This window comes from Protopterus annectens, chromosome 3.part1 (assembly GCF_019279795.1).
Source record: "Protopterus annectens isolate FY-2018-M chromosome 3.part1, PAN1.0, whole genome shotgun sequence".
Classification (NCBI taxonomy): domain Eukaryota; kingdom Metazoa; phylum Chordata; order Ceratodontiformes; family Protopteridae; genus Protopterus; species Protopterus annectens.
This window is the reverse complement of record NC_056732.1, coordinates 1,490,468,683-1,490,493,520: the sequence shown is the minus strand read 5'-3', so window position 1 is coordinate 1,490,493,520 and position 24,838 is coordinate 1,490,468,683. Positions and strand designations below refer to the sequence as shown.

The 24,838-nt window shown below is 43.7% G+C and overlaps 1 protein-coding gene across 2 annotated transcripts in view; it reads left to right on the top strand.

The window, feature by feature from the left end:
- GSDME (gasdermin E) overlaps positions 1-24,838 on the top strand; it is a 1,102,496-nt gene that overhangs the window by 557,629 nt on the left and 520,029 nt on the right. For both annotated transcript variants that reach the window (XM_044067553.1, XM_044067554.1), the window contains one exon: positions 15,565-15,733. In XM_044067553.1, the coding sequence (XP_043923488.1) occupies positions 15,565-15,733 (169 nt within the window). The remainder of the gene's footprint in view (positions 1-15,564; positions 15,734-24,838) is intronic.

Below are 24,838 nucleotides of genomic sequence, written 5' to 3'. Positions count from 1 at the left end.
CCAGTATCCTACAGAGTCCTACATATTGATCAATGCCTGGCCTATAAAGCTGTAATAGACCCAATCCTGTTTAATCTACTGTACATTAGCAAGACCAGTAGTAACCTTTACTAGAAGGTTATGGTGGAGTTGAAGCAGAGTGTGAGGATTGTAGAGCACATGAGACAGACATAAGACAACACATGTGTTGGGGCAGTAGGTAGTCTGAAAGGTAGGAAGGTAGGATCTACAACTTATCAGACAAGCAGGGAAATGGGCAGAATAGGCGAGTCAAGTATCATTTATATGCTGTGAAAATGCATGATTATATAATGGCTGCACTGGTAGAACAATGACTCAATACAAAGGGTAGCAGATGGAATGTGGGAGGGCTATATTACTACAATGACTCAACACATAGGGTAGCAGATGGAATGCGAGAGGGCTGTATTGCTACAATGACTCAACACATAGGGTAGCAGATGGAATGTGGGAGGGCTGTATTACTATAATGACTCAATGCATAGGGTAGCAGATGGAATGTGAGAGGGCTGTATTACTACAATGATTCAACGCATATGGTAGCAGATGGAATGTGCGAGGGCTGTATTACTATGACTCAACGTATAGGGTAGCAGATGGAATGTGAGAGGGCTGTATTACTGCAATGACTCAACGCATAGGGTAGCAGATGGAATGTGAGAGGGCTGTATTACTACAATGACTCAACACATAGAGTAGCAGATGGAATGTGGGAGGGCTGCATTACTTCCTCAGACAAAGCAATGATGTCTCCCTGCATTTGCTCGCACAATGAAATATTATAGTGGGAAATAGATGAAAAGCTGGAACAAATTTTTAAATAATCAGCATCAGAAGGTATGGAAAGGTGTTCTAGCAGAAAGGACAGTGTGGCTTTCTGACATGAATGGGACTAACATGTCACCAGATAGGAAGTCAGACACTACTTGACTTTGTAATAAGCTGGATGAATGCCAGCTATCAGCCTGAAGAATATTTCTGCTATTGTTGGATTACAACACTGAGGAAAACATCCCAGTTTCATGTATATTACTCCTTAAACTAAACACTCATACAAAAGTATAAAACACTTAACCTGAGACAGCATGTTACTCCATACCTGGTAGTCCAGCATAAGCAGAAGAGTGCAGTGCACACTGACATCACCGGGCCGCTTCACCTAGAACCCATATGTCTCTTGGGTGGTGGGGGTCCTGCGCCACTTCTCTACCAAGTGGTTGATGTATTGGCAAAATGTGATATATGTATAATGTTGAATGAAATCAAATTAGTGTTTTTAATTAAAAAAATTGAACCATTGCTATTTTTTCCAAATGAGGCTGAGATTCTCATTCATTTCCCTCTGGCCATCAAAAAGAACATACTAGAACCAGAAGAGGAGGCCTTCATTTAATGTCTCTTTCCCTGGAAGGCACATTCTATTAGTTATGAGCCATTATGCAGTACTTAGTTATGACCTCGGTCCTCATCTGCGGCTACAGTTCTCACCCTCCTAATTTCAGATGCTAACATGCCACAAGCTGCACAACAGTTAGTAAATAAATGGGTAAATACATTTCATTGATTTCATGTTGTCTAGCCATTGTTTTAAAGATGTTATGCTGAGATGCCCTCTGCAGAGTTTACTGTTTCAGAAACCCTTCATAAAAAACCTATCCTCTGCTCAATTTTGTAAGTCTGCAAGCCACTGTACTTAGGTGAACATGCACTTGACTTGATGATTGGATGGGGGGGGGGGGGCATAAATTCTTGCTTGGGCTGTGTGGAAATAATATTCGTACTGGGTATGTTCACTCAATACCAAGGGGTATCATGGCTAAGCTTCTTGTTTGCGCTTTGGCTCTAAGCTGGTATGAATTTATGAATCTCCTACTGGTATATGCCATGATGTCATGCTGCATATCTATGAAGACATGTCCAGCTCCACACTTAATTCTTTTTTACCACTTGCACAGTCTGGATCGCAATCCTAAATTAAACCATAAGGCAAATCTCTCATGTGTACTGCACATTCTCCAAGGAGTCACATTTTCTGCCATTCGCTTCTCTAGAGAATTGCGTTATCAGCCATTCACATCCTGGAGCATGTGAGTATATTAGCAGACTGTCTGACCTGGTTTTCCAGTCCCTTCCTTTACCTGAGGTAGCAGAGGCCTAAAGGTCAAGATTTTTCATAAGTACTTCACCTCAGATATCAACTTGTTTTCAGCAGTATAAACCATGGATCTCCTCTGATGTTCATCGTGCATACAGCTGCAGTCATAACAGATGGGTTCTCCTGCCGTCAGGCGGGTCCTCGGTCGGCCGAATTCCAAAGTCTAGGTCCGGCGTCGGTTGTTGTCGCTTCTTCCCTGACGTCAGTGCGACAGGGGTATAAAAGAACCAGCCGACGCCATTTTCTTCAGTCTTTCTTGCCGCGCGGTGCCCGAAGCAGAAGCAGTTCGCAAGTGCCGGTCGGCCAGCTCCTGAAATTACGAAAATTTTGCAACCGAAGTCTTCTTGAAAGCTAAGTACCCCGTTGGGGAAACTTTTCTTGCCTCAGACCGATGTCAGACAAAGTTAATAATTGTATTTCATGTGGGAAGCAAATACCGCATAAGGATTTTCATTCCCTCTGCATTCCTTGCTTAGGCCCAGACCACGACGTCTCAGTCTGTCGTTTTTGTGCTACTTTCAACAAACGCACCATTAAGCGTCGGGCGGAGTTCGCCCAGCACTATTTTGGTAAAAAATGTAACTACATTATGTCGTCGGATACTACGACTCCAGTTTTGTCTAAAAAAAAGATAAGGACCGACACACGAGGTCCGCGGCCTCTACCGACACCACGCCAAAGCCGACTACAGGTGGTCCGGTTCTCAGCGAGGCGCCTACGCAGCCCCTGCCTACCGACGACACTTCATTGGCGGTGTCTACTGTGCCCGAGGTCGCAGGCACCTCGGCCCACACCCCGACTACAGATACCGAAGCCACTCTTGGTGGTGAAACTCAAAATGTAGACAGGTCTGCCTCCTCTCAAGGTGTCTTCAGACCTTCCTCTTCTTTTTCCATCAAGGCTTTCACTAAGTCTAAAGCAGCCATGCATTCTAAGAGACCAGCTACACAGGGCCCTTCTCCAGGCCCCATGCCTAAAAAGCAGATGCTTAAAATGGCTGAGGATTTAATTACTCTTATCAGGGGTTCTCAACCCCCCCCCGGACAAAAGGCCCAGAGTGGAGGAAGAATCCCCCTCCTCTGACCAGGCCTCCATTATTTCAGAGCACTCTGATGAACAGGAACATTCTTACTCCCCTTTTGAAGATTCTGATGCAGAGGAGTCCATTCCCTCTGTTTCCCCCCCAGAGGATTACTCATTTGGGGAAACCTTGCATACCTTGAGGGAACACTTCCACTGGGAAGGCCAAGAGTACTCAGACTCCTAGAAAAGGCTTAGGGATTTTCTCTTGCTACCTCAGCACAGGCCTCTGGCTATACCTCCTGTCTTAGACATACTAAATGATGTGTAGTCGGAGGCCTGCCTTAACCCAGACTCTTTACCTCCAGCCCCAGTCAAGCCTGACAGGTACTACCGGGTTCCTGACTCACACCAATTTTTATACAAAAGCCATGCGGCTGACCCAGAAACTATTTCACAGGGCCCCAAGGGAATTAAGGCCTCCACTGCTAAAAATCCATTACCTTCCAAGAGAGATTCCAGATCTTTAGAAAGGTGGGGAAAAAAGGTATACACCTCGGCCACCTTAACCATGAGGGCATTAAACTGCCAGTTCCACATGTTAAAGTACCAACAGTTTCTGTTATCACAGTTGAGAAGCAAAATGTCACAACCTGAACAACCAGACTTGAAGGAGAGTTGCAGGATTTTATGCATAGTGCAGAACAAGTGGGTAAACATACCTTGCAATGTGGTTTTGATGCTCTAGAGGCCTCATGTAGAGCTGCTGTTACAGGATCAGTCATACGTAGACATGCCTGGCTCAAGGAGCAAACCTTACCAGATCATGTCAAAGCTAAATTACTAGATGCCCCTCTACAAAAGGATGTATTATTTGGTGTTAAAGCTGAGGAGGTATTAAAGAAAATGGAGGAAAAGGCTAAATCAATGTAAACAGTGAAAGATTTTCTACAGGTACAACCTCCATGTTTCAGTAGAAATTGGCCTTCCAAAAATTGGTCCTTTCCAGCCACGGACAGACCCCAAATAGGTAGATACAGGCGCCCGAGGGGCAGAGGGCAATCTCAAGGATCGTTTAGAGGCAGACAATGGCAAGCTCCTACAAAAAGAGGTGGTGAGGATAGTTCGCAGCCATTCAGAAAGCAAACCCAATGACTTTCCCCTTTGCATGCCAAGCAAGGCTCAAATGGCAGCATCCTTAGGTGGAAAACTGGCATTATTTTCAAAAAATTGGCATATTGTCACAAAAGACAAATGGATCCTGGACATTATAAACAGAGGCTACAGATTCCATTTTCACACCCTTCCAGAAATGAGAGGCATGCCAAACCTGCCACACAATCAAAGGGCAGAGGCACAAAGACAAATTTCAGATCTCATGGACATGAAAGCTATTCAAGAGGTACCTACTCAAGAACAAGGTCAAGGTTTTTATTCCAGACTATTCCTGGTACCAAGGAAGGGAAAAGATTGGCGACCTATTTTGGACCTATCCATCCTAAACACATTTTTACTCGTGCCAAAATTCAAGATGCTCACATTACAGCAGCTTCTTCCCATGCTGGGCAAGGAGTCTTGGCTGGTAACATTTGACCTCAAGGAGGCATACCTGCATGTCCCAATCAGACAAAATTGCAGAAGATACCTCAGATTTCTTGCAGGTTCAACCCATTATCAATTCTCTGCATTGCCCTTTGGCTTATCTGCTGTGCCCAGAGTATTCACGAAATGCCTGGCATCAGTAATTGCCTACTGCAGACTTCAAGGGATACAAATATACCCATATTTGGACGATTGCCTGATCCAAGCGGACAGCAAGCACATACTTCTGAAACAACTGGCTTTTGTAATAATGTTGTTGAATTCTCTGGGATACACAGTCAACAAAAAGAAATCAAGGCTAATACCCTCTCAAAAAATAATTTTCCTGGGTGCCAACTTGGACACAAACACCCAGATGGCCTACCTCACGCCAGAGAAACAGGGGCAGCTAACTCAATACTTCAGAAAACTAGCAAATTTCACCAGGCTGACTGCAAGGAATATCCTGCAGGCTCTGGGATTCATGGCATCTTGCATCCTACTAATCCCATGTGCAAAGCTGCATATGAGGAAACTTCAATGGTACCTGAAAAACCTATGGTCTCAACACAGCCACAGTTTGGAAACAATAATACCACTAATTCCATGTCTTCAAAAGGAATTTCTGTGGTGGGCTCAAGCATGCCAAACAAACACAGGTCTCCCATTCTGCAAGCCTCAAGCAAATCAAGTCATCACAACAGACGCCTCGGACTACGCCTGGGGGGGCGCACATGACAGATCGGTGCATTCAGGGCAAATGGTCCCAAAAAGAAAAGCACCTTCACATCAATCAAAAGGAAATTCTAGCAGTAATAAATGCTATTATAGCTTTCAAAGACCTTCTGCATCCAGGTCAACTATTGATAAGGACAGACACCACCACAGTAATGTGGTACATAAACAAACAGGGAGGAACCCATTCATACCCCCTATGCAGGCTGGCCATGTCACTTTGGAACATGGCTCTGGAATTACAAATCGAACTTCAAGCACAGTACTTGCCAGGCAAGGAAAACACGCTGGCAGACAACCTAAGCAGAAATATGACAGATCCACACGAATGGAAGTTGCATCCTCAAGTTTTTACAGAGATAATTCAAGCATGGGGAAGGCCAGACATAGATCTCTTTGCCTCCCACAAAAATCACCAATTGACAAAATTCTGCTCAAGGACTTTTCATCCACAGGCCTGGAGAGTGGACGCTCTCTCTTTCAGTTGGACAACAATGACAGTTTATGCCTTTCCACCTCTTCCTCTGCTGCCCAAAGTTCTATTAAAAACCAGAGCAGACAGACCAAAGATGATTCTCATTGCTCCAGACTGGCCAAGACAGCACTGGTACCCACTCCTGAGGAGCCTGACGCAATCCCCACCATGGACCCTACCTCTAATGCCTCTTCTTCTGACTCAGCACAGCTTCAAAACTCTTCACAGTCAGCTGAAAACACTCAATCTGGCCGCATGGAAGATTCCTTAACTTCACAAGAGACCCTACTCTCCAAGGAGGTGCAGGATGTCTTTTTGGAGGCCAGAAGGCCGTCTACTAGAAAAGCTTACTCTGCAAAATGGAAACGGTTTTGTGCCTGGAATGAGAAAAAGGGCCAAAATACTGGAAAACTGAATTTACCTCAAATATTACAGTATCTAGCTGAGCTGCTAAGCAGTGGACTTTCATTCTCCTCCATCAAAATCCATGCCTCAGCCATTTCTGCAGAATACAACACTGATCCACCTTTATTCTCTCACCCCCTCTTAAGACAGTTCCTCAGAGGGGCTAAGAATATAAAACCCCCAAGGAAACAACCAATACCTGCTTGGGACCTCAATTTCATTCTAGAAAAACTGACCTTGCCTCCTTTTGAGCCAGCTGCCTCAACAGATTTGCAATATTTGTCCTGGAAAACAGCCTTCCTTCTGGCTATCACCTCAGCTCGCAGGGTATCCGAACTACAAGCCCTCATGGCTGTGCAGCCTTTCATCAGTTTCCATCAGGACAGAGTTTCCTTACGAACCAACCCATCCTTTATGCCAAAGGTGGTATCCAGGGTAGCTTTGAATCAGGCTATCCACTTACCTACCTTTTACCCTAATCCTCAAAACAAAGGGGAAAGACTACTACATTCCTTGGACATCCACAGACAGCTGCGCTATTATTTGGACAGAACAAAGCCTTTCAGAAAATCAGAACAACTCTTTGTGTCCTATGCTATAGGAGCTCAAGGGAAGCCAATTTCCAAACAGACACTCTCAAAATGGATAGCCCATTGCATATGCTTTTGTTACTCTTTTCATGGTAAAACTGTCCCTGCAGGCATCAGATCTCACTCCACAAGGGCCACAGCTACCTCTGCAGCTTTCCTCAGAGGAGTTCCTACCAAAGATATTTTGGAAGCAGCCAGTTGGAGTTCTGTGCATACCTTCTCCAAGCACTACCGCCTACCATTATACTCCAAAACTAGAGCAGGCTTTGCCACTGCAGTCTTGCAGGGCATCCTGGCTCCTCTTAGTTCCACCTAGTGCCTACCACCCCTTTTTTAGCTTTGGGATTCTACCCATCTGTTATGACTGCAGCTGTATGCACGATGAACATAGTACAGTTTTGTACCTACCATAAATGTAGATGTTCGAGTGCTAATACAGCTGCAGTCGAGGTTTCCCTCCCTCCTTCCCCTCTTGGGACAGACCTTTTGGCTAACACCTCCTCATACAACCTGATTGGGGTATTCATTTATGGTGTATTTGCTTGCAACTACTGTATTTTGATTATATTGCATTGCATTATTACATAAACTTATGTATTGCCTTCCTTCTGGGGGCACCTGACATCTGGGGCAAGAAAAACTGAAGAAAATGGCATCGGCTGGTTCTTTTATACCCCTGTCGCACTGACGTCAGGGAAGAAGCGACGACAACCGACGCCGGACCTAGACTTTGGAATTTGGCCGACCGAGGACCCGCCTGACGGCAGGAGAACCCATCTGTTATGACTGCAGCTGTATTAGCACTCGAACATCTACATTTATGGTAGGTACAAAACTGTACTTTCTCTCTGTTGCATTCAGAATTCACTGGCAATCAAGACTTTTGCATGTCCTTCCTTTCCTTCTGATGTGGCATCTAACAGTCAAATATAAATCAAAATTCATCCTTACAGCCCTTCTATAGCCAAGAATAGTGTGGTTTTATTCAAGCAGGTCTTTGACAGTGTAAGAGTCTCTTCCAACAAAATTTGAGGGATTCATAGGTTCATAGGTTCATACTAGGCTATCTGCCCGAGGGCATTTATAAGCCTAGCCCATAGTTTTGTGGCTTACGCCACCCCTTTAGTTTGGAGAAACTATGCCCATTATTTTGCTGTGCCTCTGTCGAGCAGTGACACTGAGGTAACCCCTGGGGTGTATCTGCGATCTCCCATCCATTGGTCAAGATTCCTCTTGAACAAGGCCAGCGAGGTGCTCTGCCTCACATAAACCGGGATTTTGTTCCACAGCATAGGGAGTCTTTGGGTGATGAATCTATCCCTCCAGCATGTCCTATTAATAACCGTGTCGAGGTTTAAGTCTCCCGCCCTTGTGGCTCTGAGGGATCTAGATTTTTGAGATGAAGCATGTTCATCAAATCTGGGTTTGACATGGCCTTGTATGTCAGGCATAGGTCACCTCTGAGCAAGCGGTAAGCAACTGAATATAACTGGAGTTCTTTCAGTCGGGCAGCATAAGACAGATTTTGAGACCCTTTATCCTTTTGGTGAGGAACTTTTGTGGCCTCTCCAGCTGCTGCAAGTGTCGGGTCAGATACATTCGAATGGGGCATTGTACTCGATCATTGGTCTGATGAGTGATGAGTATAGGAGACTATGACTTCCCTTGATCTAGATGTGAATCCCTTCATGATAAGGTGGGCAATGTAGAAGGTCTTCCTAACTACTTTAGCAATATGAGTGTCGAATGAAAGGCTACTGTCAACCTGGGTTCCCAGGTCCCTAATAACTTCTTCTGTGTTCAGGGGATTGCCACCTATATGGTAGCTAGGGGTGACCTTATTTTTCCCGAAGGGTATGACTATGCATTTCTTGGCATTTAACTTTAGGCCATGGCTCTGGCACCAGTTATCCGTTTCTGTGAGACCCTTCTGAAGGATATCTGTGTCGGATGTGTTTTCAACTACGGCGCCCAGTTTGCAGTCTTCTGCAAACTTTGTCAGCCATAACCCTCCTGTGTTTGCTTGTACTTCAGAAAAGTAGATGCCAAACAAGAGTGGGCCCAGGACTGAGCCCTGTGGGACACCACTTGTGACAGGCTTTGAGTCTGACATGGCGCCAGCAACTCTGACCCTGTGGGTTCTGTCACTCAGCCAGTTTGCAACCCATCTTGTAATGTATGGGTTTACATTTAAGTTGATGAGTTTTTCAATGATACCAGAGTGAGGTATTGTATCAAAAGCCTTCGCCAGGTCTAGGTAGGCTGTATGGACTGCCTTTCCCTCATCAATGGCCTTGGTGACTTTCGAAAAAGTCAACCAAGTTTAGAAGGCATGATCTGCCTTTGACAAAGCCAAACTGGGTTGGATCCAAAGTCTGCAAGTTCCCTATGTCTTTATTTATGAGATGCATTATGATCCTCTCCATGGCTTTGCAGATAAGGCTTGTCAAGCTAATGGGACGGTAATTTCCAGGGTCGGTGGAGGCAATGCCTTTGTGGAGTGGGACCACAGTCGCTGTGCGCCACTCCCTGGGTACGTATCCGGAGGTGAGACTAAGATTAAACAGGTGTCCTAACTGTGGGTTTAATTCCTCATTGAGTTCATGGAGCACACAGCCGGGGACACCGTCAGGTCCCATGGATGCTGTGTTCTTTGCCTTGGAGAGAGCAATTCTCACCTGGGCGTTAGAGATGTTTGGGGGGCTACAATCATTTGGTATAGATATCTCTCCTTTAGGGGAGGGGAGAAGTTTGCACTGAACCTTTCAGCCAGTATGTTGGCAATGTCTGTAGGATCATTAATCTTCACATCATTTTGAACTAATTCTGAGCATATCTGGGAGTTTCCTCCTAGGTTTCTGACATAGCTAAAGAATGCCTTATGGTTGTCTTTAGAGTCCTTAGCTATTTTTTTCTCAAAATTAGCTTTGGATGATTTTATGAGAGCTCTTAGCTTTTTACTTATAGTGATCAGCGGTGTCTTACCTTTTAAGGATTTTGCTCTATCTTGTAGTAGCTTTCTCCTTTTGTTGTAGAGTTTGTTTATGGCTGGGGTCCACCAGACTGGACGCTTGCCTTTGGTACAAAGAGTCTTTGTTTTGCTTGGGATTGCCTGATCCATGCAGCCCTGCAGGTGCTGGTAGAAGGCATTTGTAAGTGATTCAGCGGTTTGAGTAATGTTAACCACCGGCTCAGGGGCCTTAAAGGAGACCACACTAGTCTTTAGAAGTGTGAAGTCGGCTTTCGAGAAGTTCTTTACTGTGGTCTTTTCATTTCGGGTGGGGGCGGGATGAGGACCTCCAGCGAGATTAGTTTGTGATCAGATCTCACAAGTGAGGGGTATACTTCCGGCGTTGAACATTGTGCTCCCATGTTCGTGATGATGAGATCAAGTATGTTTTCTCCTCTTGTGGGGATGGTGACTAGTTGTTCCATGGCATTTGAGTTTATGAATTCCAGGAACTTTTGGGCTAGAGTGTTTGGGCTTGAGTAGTGTTCCCAGTCTATATTAGGGTAGTTGAAGTCACCTAGTATGATGGTGTTCGAGATACATTTATCCTCCAGTGTTTTCAGGAAGGCCATATGAGGTTCCTGAGTTTGCGAGGGTGGCCTGTAACATGCTACAAATTGCAGAGCAGTCTTGCCTATGGTTAATTGCACCTGGATGGTTTCCGATGCATTGTGCGATGCCATCAATCTTGAGGTGTGGGTGTCCTTGATGAATATGGATACCCCTCCTCCTTTCTTGGTATTGTCCAGGTTTTGGGGCCGGAACGCATGATATGAGGTAAAACCTGATAGTGCTGGGGTGCTCTCAGGAGCCTTGAACCAGGTTTCTGTCACAGCACAGACATCGATGTTCTCCATACTGAGAAGGGCCTCGAGTGCGTGCATCTTGAGGTTGAGACTTCTGGCATTGAGCAGCATTACCCTTAGTTTTTTTTCTTTGTTTTGTTCTAGGGTGGTAGGTTTAGAATTTGAGCCTTGCCTAAAAAAGGCACTATGGGGTGGCAAGAGCCTTTGCCAAAATCCGGAATCCCAGGGTGACAAGTGCAAGCCGTCCCTTGCGAAGCAGCGTGGCTTGTCCAGCATGTCATCCCAGGCAGACAGACATTGGATCCCCTTTGAATGACACCAGAGTTTAAGCCAATTGTTAAAGCTGATCATCTTATCTCTGTATTGTGGCATCATTCTTGGTGAAGGTAGGATACTGCTCAAGGTCAGGGTCATACCTGCTTGGGCTACATAATCAGAGAGCTCCTCTATGTCTCTTTTCATGTAGTCCAAGGAGGTACGTCTCAGGTCGTTAACACCAGCGTGGACAATGATTGAGTCATACTTGTACCTGCTGTTGAGAGACCTGAGTGCATGCGTTATGTGGCGGATTCTAGCACCCGACAGACAGCTTACCGTGACCTTCTCCTTACTCAGTCTGGTGAGCGGGACGTCAGTGTGTCTGACTATGGAGTCACCAATGACTAGTGTGTCTGGCATTGTGTTTGGCCTTAAGGGCTGTGACTGCTTGACACTCTGACTGTGTGGTCTATGTGTTGCAGGTGTTGTGTTCTGAGGTGGTAGTTGTTTGGGTGTCTGCTTTGGTGGCCTCTGCTGTTTTGGTAGATTTTTGATCAGAGCCTCCGAGTATGTCTTTGTGTGTTTATGTGTATGATTTGAGGTTATGATGGTATTATGTGAGACTGGGTCTATAGTGTGTGTGGTTACCTTCTCCTCCTGTCTGGTCATGCCAGTCCTATGTTGAGAGAGCTCAGCCTCCAGTTTGGCCGTGTTGGGGTTACAACCAGCTCCATCCTGAGACCTCGCTGCTCTGATAAATCCTTAATCTTGACAGACCTTCAAACCAAAGTTATATAGGAAACTAGGGCTTCCAGAATGTCTTTTGTTAGGCAAATGTATGCTGAGAGGTGAAAGAGGTTCTCCTAGGTGGAGGCATTTCTTTTTTGCCTCATCTGGTGAGTCTGCTAAGTCTGCATTTAGTTCCCACCTATGCTAGACACTACTTTAGCCACTGAGTGAGTGAATCCCCCAGTTAAAGTGCATGTTTCCCCATTGTGGTGAATCAGTCTTGTGAGAATGACTTAAAAGTTGCCTACCACAGGACTGTCACGCAGCTGCCCAAGGGAATATTGACCCTTTGCCTACATATTAAGAGCCTGTCCCCAATTTGGAATGTGCACTTTGTGACTATTAGTATGTCGCATCCTGTTTTCAAACCAGTTGTTTTGAAGTTCTTCTCTTGGAGAATATAGTGCTTATTGACAATTACCTCTGCCCATAGGGGGTAACAGCTACTGACCTTGATTTTAGAAAAGGCTTGCTGGTTTCCTGAAGAAAGTACCACTATACTCACCTTCCTCTTTTCTTTCTTTGGGCAGATTCCAGGAGGGTGGGAGCTTTCATACCCTTGATATGCCTCACTAGCTCATATTTCACTATAGAGAGTGCTTCAGATTAAGAGAGTGATCTTTTGATTGCAGTAAGGAAGGTGTGACTGTAACTAAGCAAACTTTATCCCAATGGATTACTGACTGCATTTTTCTGTAAAAGAAAACCTACATACAGGACATTATTAATCCTCTATATTCAGTGCAATTTACAATTACACTGCATTGTCTTTTGTCATCAAGCAACTGACCATCCCTTGGCCAGTACAGTCAAAGGCCACTCCACAAGAGGTTTAGCTATTTCCAAGTGCCTGTTTTAATGTGCCCGTTGCATACATTTGCACTCTGTTATTATTTCACATTTTTCTTATGTGCCTCTGCTTGGATATTAATTCTTGTAATCTGACTCTTGGCGCTTCATCATCTGATTACTAATGCCATCTGCAGTACATGCTTGTTACTATTCTGTTGTTCTGCCCCTTTTTACATTCTTATACCATATTTCTCCGTAAATAAGACCTAACTAGAGAATAAGGCCTAGCCTGGTTTTCCAGGGTGGTTATGATATAAGCCCTACCCCAAAAATAAGCCCTTGTTAAGATCATCAACAACACACGACGGACATGTTGAATTATAAAAAAATAATATTATTGACACCTGTGTACTGTGGTTATCGTACTCTGCTCGCCATTTTCGATCATTCGGACACCCAACTTCTCTTTGCAGGAAGCCGTAAGATTCTTTCCCCAGGAGTCCTCCATGATTCTTACTGTAACCCTAATCCTCACTCACAGTTGACTTTTGAGATCCTTGGCCCATAAACACTGGCAAGTGTACTTTGATTGGTTAAAGCACAGACAATGCACGTAAAATGTGCGCACTTGATAACGAACGGGTGTGGTTGTGTCTTCTTAACTGTCACCATTTTTGTTGCCACTCCTGTCTCGTAAGTCTTCAATTAAACCCCCCAGACAAGATGAGTGCAAAAAGAAAGAGCTATTCCATTAAGTACAAGAAAGGACTCATGGAGGACTCCCGGGGAAAGAATCTGATGGCTTTAGGCAAATACAAGAAGTTGGATCTCCGAATGGTCCGAAAATGGTGAGCAGAGTACGATATCCTCAGTCAACAGGTGGACAAGGGAAATGCTAAGAAGTGCAAGTGTGGATCGGCAACCATTATTTCCTGAGATGGAAGACATCATCTGTGAATGGATTGCTAATAGGAGAGCAAAGGCTTTGGTTGTGCACAGGGCTGATGTTCAAGCATTTGCCCTTGCAATGGCACCACAGTTATAAATATCCCCAGAAGAATTCAAAGCATCACAACATTGGCTGGATGGCTTCCTTCAGCGATATGAATTGTCTCTAAGGTCGACAACACTGTTCAAGCTGGAAGATACTGAAGTTATTAAACGTGCACTTGCATGCAAGTCCTTTGTTGATGGCAGCGACTTTTCTAAATACCAACTCGATAACATGATTGCTATGGGTGAAACTGCAGTGTTTATGGGCCAAGGATCTCACACAACAATTGATCAGAGGGGTTCCTCATCAGTCTACATTCCCTCCACTGTTTACGAAAGTGCACGTGTTACCTGTATTTTGGCAGTTTGTCTAGATGGAAAGAAAACCCCACCTCTAATCATTAGTAAGGGCAAGAAAGATAAGATTGAACGTGTTTCAGGCATTTACATTCTTGAAACCGAAAAAGCCTGGAGCACACAAGCAGTTATAAGGAAGTGGGTCGATATAATGCTGCCACTTGTTTTGCAAGGTGGCGAAAGAGGTCTGGTAGTCTGGCATTCAGCCAGCACTCACCACGCTAAAGACATGAAGAACTTCATTGCACAGAGAAGAATAGATCAAATAATGATTCCCGCATGAATGACTGCCCATCTCCAAACTCTTGATATTGCAATAAACAAGCCATTCAAGGACCATTTGTGCATGGAACTCAATAACTACATTGAAAATAGAATGGAGAGAAATCAGAGTGGAAACTTTGTGAATCCTAGCCTGCAAGAGGTCGTGACTTGTGTGAAGAATTCATGGGATAAAATCTCTGACAGCTGTGTTGCCAATGCACTCCGAGCAGGCTACATGGACAAGCAGACAAGCAGTGCTCATTTAAGGAGAGCACTGTTGTTGGGCGTGACAGATTGGGGCCAATTGTTCTACAGGAAATGGAGTCGCAAGAAATTCAGGCCGGAATTCGGTGGTTGGAGACTTATGAGAATGTTCTAGAAGAAGATGACATGACTGTATTTGAATAACTTTTCCGTTATTGGGGCAACAGAATGGATTGCTTCTGCTTTCAACTGCCAGGAAGCTCTTGTCAGTTTTTTGACTTTATTGTATTAAGGTAACATTTCATTATCAAGTGGTAATTACAAAGTAAGGCCACTAGTTCCCAGACTTCATTTTTATGACTTTCCATCATTCTTCTCTTACGGTTTGGGTAAAGAATAAAGAAAGCATCACTACCCAAAAAGTGGCAGTTATTCACCTGTTTTATTCCCCTCCTCCAATACACATGTATTGAGATTTTTCTGCACTTTCTGTTAAGTATGAAGTATTGCACTATGAAAACCAAGGTGTAGATATTCTGAAGTTGAAATGTTTGTTGCACTGTTTATGTAGAATTCTCACACAACTATTAATGCGTTACCTAGAATTGTTGCCCAATAACAGAAAAGTACCAAATAAATGTCAATTTATGTACATGAATAAATGTCAATTTGTGTACGTGAATAAATGTTGTTTTTTGTACATGAATAAATGTAGATTGTTGTATGGGGGGGGGGTAAATAAGGCATCCCCTGATAATAAGCCCTAATGTGTATTTCCGCAGGGGAAAAGGATAAGACACAGTCTTATTTTTGGGGAAATACAGTATATTTATGTCTTGCATTTGGGCTTGCTCAGGTTTTGTACACACTGCAAAGATCACTGTCAAAGAACATCCAATACAATGGGTAGTTATATATTTCTTATGTATGTCATTTGTGATGCCTTTAGAAATTCACAAATAATGTTTGTATTCACTTACTGTATTCCAAATAACCATGATAGAGCAAGACTGCAATAAAAAGTGGCAAAAAATGTCTTAGAAAATGGTAATACACTGAACACTTACTTTAATGTGCTTTATTGTAACTCTGTCTTTTATTACTTTCAGGAAAATAAATGTTAACCATCCACTAGTGCAACAGACACGAGAACATGGTAATGAAGTTCTGTGCATTGTGAGAGAAAAAATTCTAACAACACAAAAATGCAGTATATCTGAACATGATGAAGGAACAAGTTGTTCAGGCATGCTGGGATTTAATAAGCCATCCATAAAGGTACCAGTGTATATATATTTTTAGAAGTTTTATGCATCACTAAAGTGAAATTTATCAAATCACTTCACTGAAGCGTATTTTATGAAAATGGGTTTATCAACTGAAGAGTTATATTTAGGGATGAAAAACATGTTTCCCTTTATGCAGGTGGGTGGAAAACATAAATATAAGTTAAAAGGCCTTTGCAGTGAATAACTTTTAGAATTTTCAAATTGTGCTTGACACAGTTCTGAAAAATGTCTAGTTATAATACTCTGACATGCTGATATCATATGTCACTCTAAGGAGAGACCACTATGACCTTTACTCACCAAATCTTTCCACCATATGCTCACTTCATCTTAGAGTACTTTCTAGGGAAAACCTTTTGTTTAGTGTGTAAATTGCAAAATAATTGTAATTCTGCTTACATCATCAAAAGGTCAGCTAAATCCCACAATGACACAATGTGTACTGCCTGCAAAATGTGTATAGTGGAAGAACTGTCAAATTTGTGAGCACTTTAGTTCAGCCATCTTCGGGAGGAGGTAAGTAAAGTTTGAGTTCTGCATCACCAAGCAGAAGATGGCAAGTATGAAGGTAGTGGCCACCATTGTGCCCAGGGATCAGGAAGCTAGGCAGTGGCCAAAGCCTCTCCTCCCAAAGTCCATCTCTGAGACTGCTTCTGGATCCTCACTTGACACCTATTGTTCCTTTGTAAACAACAGATCAAGCTCAAGTTTGTTGTTGGCTGATGAAGAGAGAGAGAGAAGAAGATTGGGAGCATGTGCATCCCTAGTAACCATCCTATGGGAGTATGTCCCATGGTATTTATATAAAACTCTGATCACAGGTTGGTGTAAAACCCTGATCACAGCTTACCAGTTTTAGGCCCAGTCTAGGAGAAGGAAGTATATATCACAAAAGAAATTGAGTAACAATAAAGTACAATTGTCAAATAGCACTGGTAGAGAAGAGATACATGATGTAGAAAGTAAAGCAATATATACATTGAAGAGGCCTTTTCACTTTTTCCATTATTTTTCCTTTTCCCAGTATAACCGTGGAGATCAGCAAATGCTATTTACAGTTATAAGAATGATAAAAGAAAAAAAGGGAAGTAAAGGGAATGTGACTGAAGGGATACGATCTTGTTTATTTATTTCCTTTGGTAGAGCACTGATCGCAAATGACCACTTGCAGGCTCAGCCCAGGTTACACAAATAGCAGAAGATTGTACGATTGTCGTAACATATAAAATATGTATGAGTGCATATACATAGTGGCAAACATATGTAATACATAAATACAGGAAACTGTGCTTTTATGTGAAGGTTAATACATTTGTTGAAGTGAAACGTTTAAAAAGGAGAATATGTGTACATGTTTACATAAGACAAAACAAGAAAAGGGAAAAAAAGGGGAGGTATTAAGGGGTGAAGGAGAAGAGGGAGTTAGAGACTAAGCCTGTGTGTAGATAATGCAGTTGTAAATCGGTAAGATATCATCTGCAAATTAATAAGCCCCCAGGTGAGTATGTGAGGGATCAGATTCTGTGGAATTGTATTAAAACAGTTAGATGTTATCTATCAGGTAAGTCAGCAGAAATCTGAGAACAGGTATGCAAGTAGAAGGAGGTGAGAGGGGGTCTCTTCTTAAGGACGTGCTCTGAAGGAGGTGCATGCCCTTTATTCAGACAGTTGTATTCACATTGCTTTTTTAGAAAGTGCTTAAACTTTGGTCTGAAAACCAAGCAGTTTATGAGTTTGGCTAGGTCATGGGAACGTGACTGCAATACTTTTGTGTCAAGGACTGAGAAGCTATGGCTAGCAGAATGTAGCCAGAAAGAAAGTGTTTATATGGGCCATTTCTGTCTTGCCTTCTGAGGTTATAGGCCATAGGTGCAGCAAACAGCTTTGAGGCAAGAGGGGAATCTTGATGAAGTGTTCTGCAAAAAGGGAGCCAAGAAAAAGGTCGGCCTTGGCTTGCATTGCCAGCCACTTAGCCTTAGAAAGAGTGAGGCACTGATCTTCATTCCAAGGGGAGTTTGGTATGAAGTAGCAGATTTTGTTTGAGAGGGTTTAAAGGGTAGTTATTTTTTTGCAGAATCAAACAAGGGGAATCTATACTCTAGTTGTGCTAGAAAGATACCCTTACAATCTCATCAGTGAATGTCTAGTGTTAAGATGTCATGAGCTTATCCATTCCTTTGGTACCTAATATAGTGTGATCCCTTTATTTCCCCTGTGAAAGCTCAGTGAGCAAGCTACGCCTTCAGGAGTCTACTGCAGTCATTTCTTTAAGTAAAGGAGGGCTTATTGGCAGTTGTTGAGGAGATTTTTGTGGGCCCTCCAGTACTAGGTGGGCCAGATGAGATGATCTACATGTTAGATTTGAATATGCTGTTGTTTGATGTGTGATGGAGTATTTCCTAGTGTGGGAGTGCAGCCTTAGGGAGCATGATCTTATGCCTGTGTAGGGGTCTTTACTGGCATCTCATGATCAGACACTGGCTCTAGAGTATGCCATACTAGGCACCAGTGCCCATTGCTAGGCAATTAGAGTGCAGCTGTCATTTGCATATTGCCTCACACCAGATGAGTTCAGGTATCTCAGTGCTGGAGCTAGGAACCGGAGACTGTCTCCCTATCCCTTAGGCTACCCTCAGAAAGGAGGTTCTGAGGATATGGTGGTCTTTGTTTCTGTGCTAGACAAAATGATGAGGTATTCCCTTCATATAGCTCTTCTCTTGATGAAACCTCCAAGAGAGTAACTAAGACTTAGAAATTTCATTATGGTCTTGTCTGTTGCCCCTCTGCTTCTTCCACCAGTGGCTGAACCAGTATCTGGGGAAGTTGGATGAGGACCAGAGGTCATTCTTCCCCTAAAACCTGTGCTGAAGGCAGACATTTATTTAATCTGAAACCATCCATGTCTAGATGTTCATCGTGTTTCACTGCTGCAGTCATTACACTTGGGTTGTCCTGCTGGCAGGCTACCCGCAGTCGGCCTGAATTCCAAAGTCCTGGTCCAGCGTCGGCTGCTGTCGCCTCTTCCCTGACGTCAGTGCACTAGGGGTATAAAAGATGCAGCTGACGCCATTTTCTTCAGTCTTTCTTGCCGCGCGGTGCCCAAAGCAAAAGCAGTTCGCAAGTGCCGGTCGGCCGACTCCTGAGATTTTCGAAATCGAATTTCAGATCCAAAGTCTTCAATAAAGCTAAGTACCCCATTGGGGAAACTTTTTTCTTGCTCCAGACTGATGTCAGTTAACAGTTGTATTTCTTGTGGAAAGCAAATACCTCATAAGGATTTCCACTCTTATTGTATTCCTTGCCTAGGCCCTGACCATGACGTTGCTAGTTGTCGATTTTGTGTTAGATTTAACCAACGCACTATTAAGAGTCGGTACGATTTTGCTTTTCATTATTTTGGCAGAAGGTTTAACTACATAATGCCGTCAGAACAACCGACGACCGGAATTCATAAAAAACGCAAGGATAAAGACAAGGACAAGCATCCGAGGTCCAAAACCGACGACAAAGCCTCTTCTAGGCCAATCGCCGGTTCGCTGGTGCTCAGTGAGGCGCTTTCGCAGCCCCTGACTCCCACTACCTCAGAGCCACAGGCCACCTCCGACTCCCACGTGGAGACAGCTAGGCCTCTGGATACTCAAGGTATTAGCCCTTTGGAAATTAATCCCTCAGATGGGTCCGGAGCTGCTGAGCAGGCATCGGCTTCTGAGGGTGTCTTCAGACCTACACAACTTTATATAAAGCCTACTTCAGCATTCAAGACAAAGTCTAAAACAGTTTTAAAGACAAGGAAACCAATACAGCATTCTCCAGGACAGGCTTCTATGCCTAAGAAACAGATGCTCAAAATGGCCAAAGACCTAATTACTTTGATCAAGGGTTCCCATCCCCCTCCTGATAAGAGGCCTAGGCAAGACACTGAATATGATTCCTCTGATCAGGTTTCTATTTCCTCTGAGTCCTCTTCGGATCAGGGATATTCTGTTCCTCCCTATGAGGATTCTGATGCTGAGGATTCTATTCCTTCAGCTTCTCCTCCTGTGGACTATTCTTTTGGCAAAACCCTGCATACCATGAGGGAGCATTTCCATTGGGAGAGCCAGGATTATTCTGATTCTAAGAAAAGACTTAGAGACTTTCTTTTACTTTCTCAGCACAGACCTCTTGCAATTCCCCCTGTTCTAGACATAGTAGATGATGTTTTTTCAGAGTCCGGCCTGTCTCCAGACTCTTTACCTCCTGCCCCTGTTAAGCCGGACAGATACTACAGGGTCTCAGACTCCCATAAATTTCTTTACAAAAACCCTGCTGCTGACCCAGAAACTATCTCACAGGGTCCCAAAGGGGTCAAGGCTGCTTCTGCCAAAAACCCTGTCCCCTCAGCCAGAGATTCTAGGGCTTTGGACAGATGGGGGAAAAAAGTTTACACTTCTGCTGCCTTGGCTGTAAGGGCTTTAATTGTCAGTTTCATATGCTCAAATATCAGCAATACTTAATGTCTTTGTTAAAACAAAAAATGTTGACAAATTCTGAATGTTCTGAGAACAAAGATTTGCAGGATTTATTGCATGCAGCTGAACAAGTGGGAAAACATACTATGCAATGTGGCTATGATTCACTGGAGGCCTCGTGCAGGGCCGCTCTTACAGGTTCTGTTATTGGAAGGCATGCTTGGTTAAAGGAACAGAATCTGCCTGATCATGTTAAAGCAAAATTATTGGATGCTCCATTACAGCATGATACTTTGTTTGGTGTTAAGGCAGAGGAGGTGTTAAAGAAAATAGAGGATAAGGCAAAGTCTATGCAGACAGTAAAGGATTTCTTACAGGTACAGCCACCCAGATTTAGCAGGAACTGGCCCTCTAAGAATTGGTCCTTTCCAGTGTCAGACAGACCACAAAGAGGCAGATTCAGATGCCCTAGAGGCAGGCAACAGACCCAGGGCTCATACAGGCCCAAACAATGGGGTGCTTCTACCTCCAAAAGTGGAGAAGACAAATCGCAACCTTATAGAAAACAGTCCCAATGACTTCCCTCTGCCAATGCCAAGCACTTATTTTTTGGCAGCACCCTTAGGGGGAAAGCTAGCACTTTTTTCACAAAACTGGCACAAGATCACCCAGGACAAATGGGTCTTAAATATAGTCTCTCAGGGCTACAGGTTCCACTTTCACATCCTTCCAAAGGCAAAAGGTATGCCAGAACTGCCACGCAATCAATGGCAAGAGGCACAATAACAAGTTTCATCTCTCATGGACATGGGGGCTATTCAGCCAGTGCCACAACAAGAGCAGGGACAAGGATTTTACTCAAGACTTTTCTTAGTACCAAGAAAGGACAAAGCCTGGAGACCAATTCTGGACCTGTCTATTCTAAATACTTTTCTGGACGTCCCAAAATTCAAAATGTTGACTCTACAGCAGCTTCTGCCCGTGCTGGACAAGAAGGCTTGGCTTGTAACTTTTGACCTCAAAGAGTAACTTTGGACCTCAAAGAGGCATACCTGCATGTCCCAATCAGACATTCTTGCAGAAGATACCTCAGATTCATAGCTGGCTCTCTGCACTACCAATTCTCAGCACCGCCCTTTGGCTTATCTACTGCGCCCAGGGTCTTCACAAAATACCTGGCACCAGTAATTGCATTTTGCAGACAAAGAGGAATTCAAATATACCCCTACTTGGACGACTGCCTTATTCAAGCAAAGGACAAAGATATTCTACTACAGCATCTGACATTTGTAAAAAGATTACTAATTTGCCTAGGGTACACAGTAAACGAAAAGAAACAAAACTAGTACCCTCTCAAGAGATAATATTCCTGGGTGCAAGCTTAAATACAACTGCCCAGATGGATTATCTCACGCCAGACAAACAAAGGCATCTGACTTCTTACTTCAAACACATGGCAACAAAGACCCAGTTATCTGCAAGAAAAATTCTGCAGGCTCTGGGCTACATGGCATCCTGCATTCTACTAATTCCATATGCAAGACTGCATATGAGGAAACTACAATGGGATCTAAAAAGTGTTTGGACTCAACATTGCCACAGCCTGGAAACAGTAATTACTCTCATTCCCTGCCTGCAACAGGAATTTCAATGGTGGGCAGAGGCCTGTCACCACAACAAGGGACAGCCATTCACCTTACCCACTGCCAGGCAGACACTAACAACAGATGCATCAGATTATGCCTGGGGGGCGCACATGGCAGGAAAATGTATTCAGGGCACATGGCCCACAAACCAAATGCATCTTCATATCAATCAAAAAGAGATGCTAGCTGTACAAAATGCCCTGACAGCCTTCAAGGACCTACTTCATCCAGGACAACTAATGATAAAGACGAACAATACTACAGTCATGTGGTACATAAACAAGCAAGGGGGCACACATTCCTACCCCCTCTGCAGGCAAACCATGACTTTGTGGAACACAGCATTGACTTATCAAGTACATCTGCAAGCACAATTCCTGCCAGGAATGACAAATACTTTGGCAGACGAACTAAGCAGAAACCTCATGGATCCTCACGAGTGGAAACTGGATCCACAAATCTTCAACATGATAACAGGGAAATGGGGATGCCCAGACATAGATCTATTCGCTTCCCCTCACAACTGCCAGCTACAGAGATTCTGCACTTAGACTTATCACAAGCAAGCATGGAAAGTGGATGCCCTTTCATTCAGGTGGAAAACCCTTACAGTATATGCCTTCCCTCCTCTCCAAGGTACTCCTAAAGGTCAGACAAGAGAAGCCAAAAATGATACTGATTGCTCCAGACTGGCCACGCCAGCACTGGTACCCAATCCTAAAGAGCTTGTCTCAAGGCCCAGCCTGGACATTGCCTCTAATACCTCATTTGCTGACCCAACAGAACAATCAGATCCTGCACAGCCAACTCAGAACCCTAAATCTGGCTGCATGGCGGATAATGTAATCATTCAGAACACACTTCTCTCTAAAGCAGTTATGGATGTTATTTTGGAGGCCAGGAGGCCCAGCAGCAGAAAATCTTATGCAGAAAAATGGAAGAGATTCTGTGCTTGGAACCAAGTGCAGGGAATTGACTCACTTGAACCAAATATTCCTCAGATTTTGCAATACCTAACTGAGATGCTGGACAAAGACCTATCCTTCTCATCAATTAAGATCCATGCCTCTGCCATTTCAGCTCATTATAATACGGACCCACCTATTTTTTCTCATCCACTGCTAAGACAGTTTCTCAGAGGGGCCAAAAACATAAGACCTCCGATGAGAGCTCCAATACCTACATGGGACCTCAATTTTGTCTTGGAAAAACTCACACTGCCTCCTTTTGAGCCTGCCAATACAGCAGAGATAAAATACTTGTCATGGAAAACCACTCTTCTCCTAGCAATAACTTCAGCAAGAAGAGTCTCAGAGTTACAGGCACTAATGGCTGTGGAACCTTTTATTATTTTCCATCAAGACAGGGTTTCTCTAAGGACAAACCCGACATTTATGCCTAAGGTAGTGTCCAGCGTGGCGCTTAACCAAACCATACATTTGCCTACCTTTTATCCAAACCCACAGAATAAGGGGGAGAGACTTCTGCATACTTTGGACATACACAGACAGCTACGCTTTTACTTAGACAAGACTAAAGCCTTCAGAAAGACTGAGCAACTCTTAGTGGCATATGCTGCAGGTTCCCAAGGAAAAGTCATTTCAAAGCAGACTGTTTCAAAATGGATAGGCCACTGCATTCGTTTCTGCTATTCACAACATGGCAAATCAGTGCCCAAGGGCATTAGGCCATATTCTACCAGAGCAGCAGCCACTTCAGCAGCCTTCCTCAGAGGAGTACCAACCAAGGATATTTTGTAGGCTGCAACATGGACTTTTACAAAGCACTACCATTTACCTCTCTACTCTAAATCCAGAGCAGGCTTTGCCACTGCAGTTCTGCAGGGCCTCATAGCCACTCCAAACTCTGTTTAGGCCCAGCCGCCCAATCTCAGCTTTGGGATTCAACCCAAGTGTAATGACTGCAACAGTGAAACACGATGAACATAGTACAGTTGTGTACCTACCATAAATGTAGATGTTCGAGTATGTTCACTGTTGCAGTCCAGGTTACCCTCCCACCATCCCCCTTTTTCTTTGCTGGGACTTATCTGTGCCTATCTATTCTATACAACCTACGTGGTGTATTTGCTTGTAGATGAAGGTTATGTGCATGCTTTTTTATGATCATAATTTTTACAGCCTACCCTTTTGGGGGCACCTGACATCTGGGGCAAGAAAAACTGAAGAAAATGGCGTCGGCTGCATCTTTTATACCCCTGGCGCACTGACGTCGGGGAAGAGGCGACAGCAACCGACGCCAGACCAGGACTTTGGAATTCAGGCCGACTGCGGGTAGCCTGCCAGCAGGATAACCCAAGTGTAATGACTGCAACAGTGAATATACTCGAACATCTACATTTATGGTAGGTACACAACTGTACTTTCTTTATGCATATGAGACCCTTCAGAATGAAAATGTAGCCTAACTAGACAGTCCAATACAGGTTCTTTTGTGATAACTTTTGGTTCATCATCATTTCTGCTGCCATATTAGTTGTCCAAAGCTTTGTATGGGATGGACAAGAAGTTTTCTTCTGTTCCACTTTGGGTATTAGACATCTGTTCTGTCTCATCTCCTTTCCTCTTTTGTGGACCAGAATATAGATAAGCTGAAAGAACTGTCTAATTCTAGGATCATTGAATCTTTAGAAAAGACCATTACTGCAGCCTCTTCAGTGGGCTTTATATATATATATATATATATATATATATATATATATATATATATCTTATCATAAGTCTGAGTGTGCTGGCCAGGGCAGCAGGCATAGGATCTTGTCTGTGCTGGATGATATTACCAGTCTGTCTTCCTTTATGAAAGAACTTAGTTAGGCAGGCCATTCTGGATTCCCCCTTCCAGGGTGACATTCTTGTGGAGTCTTTCCAATACAGTGTCACAAATGAGGAAATAGGCATTGATTGGTATTCTCTTTTCCTACCCATTTCTCCAAGGATGAAAGCCCCCTGTTTAGTTAGAATTCTTGTTCAGTTCTTT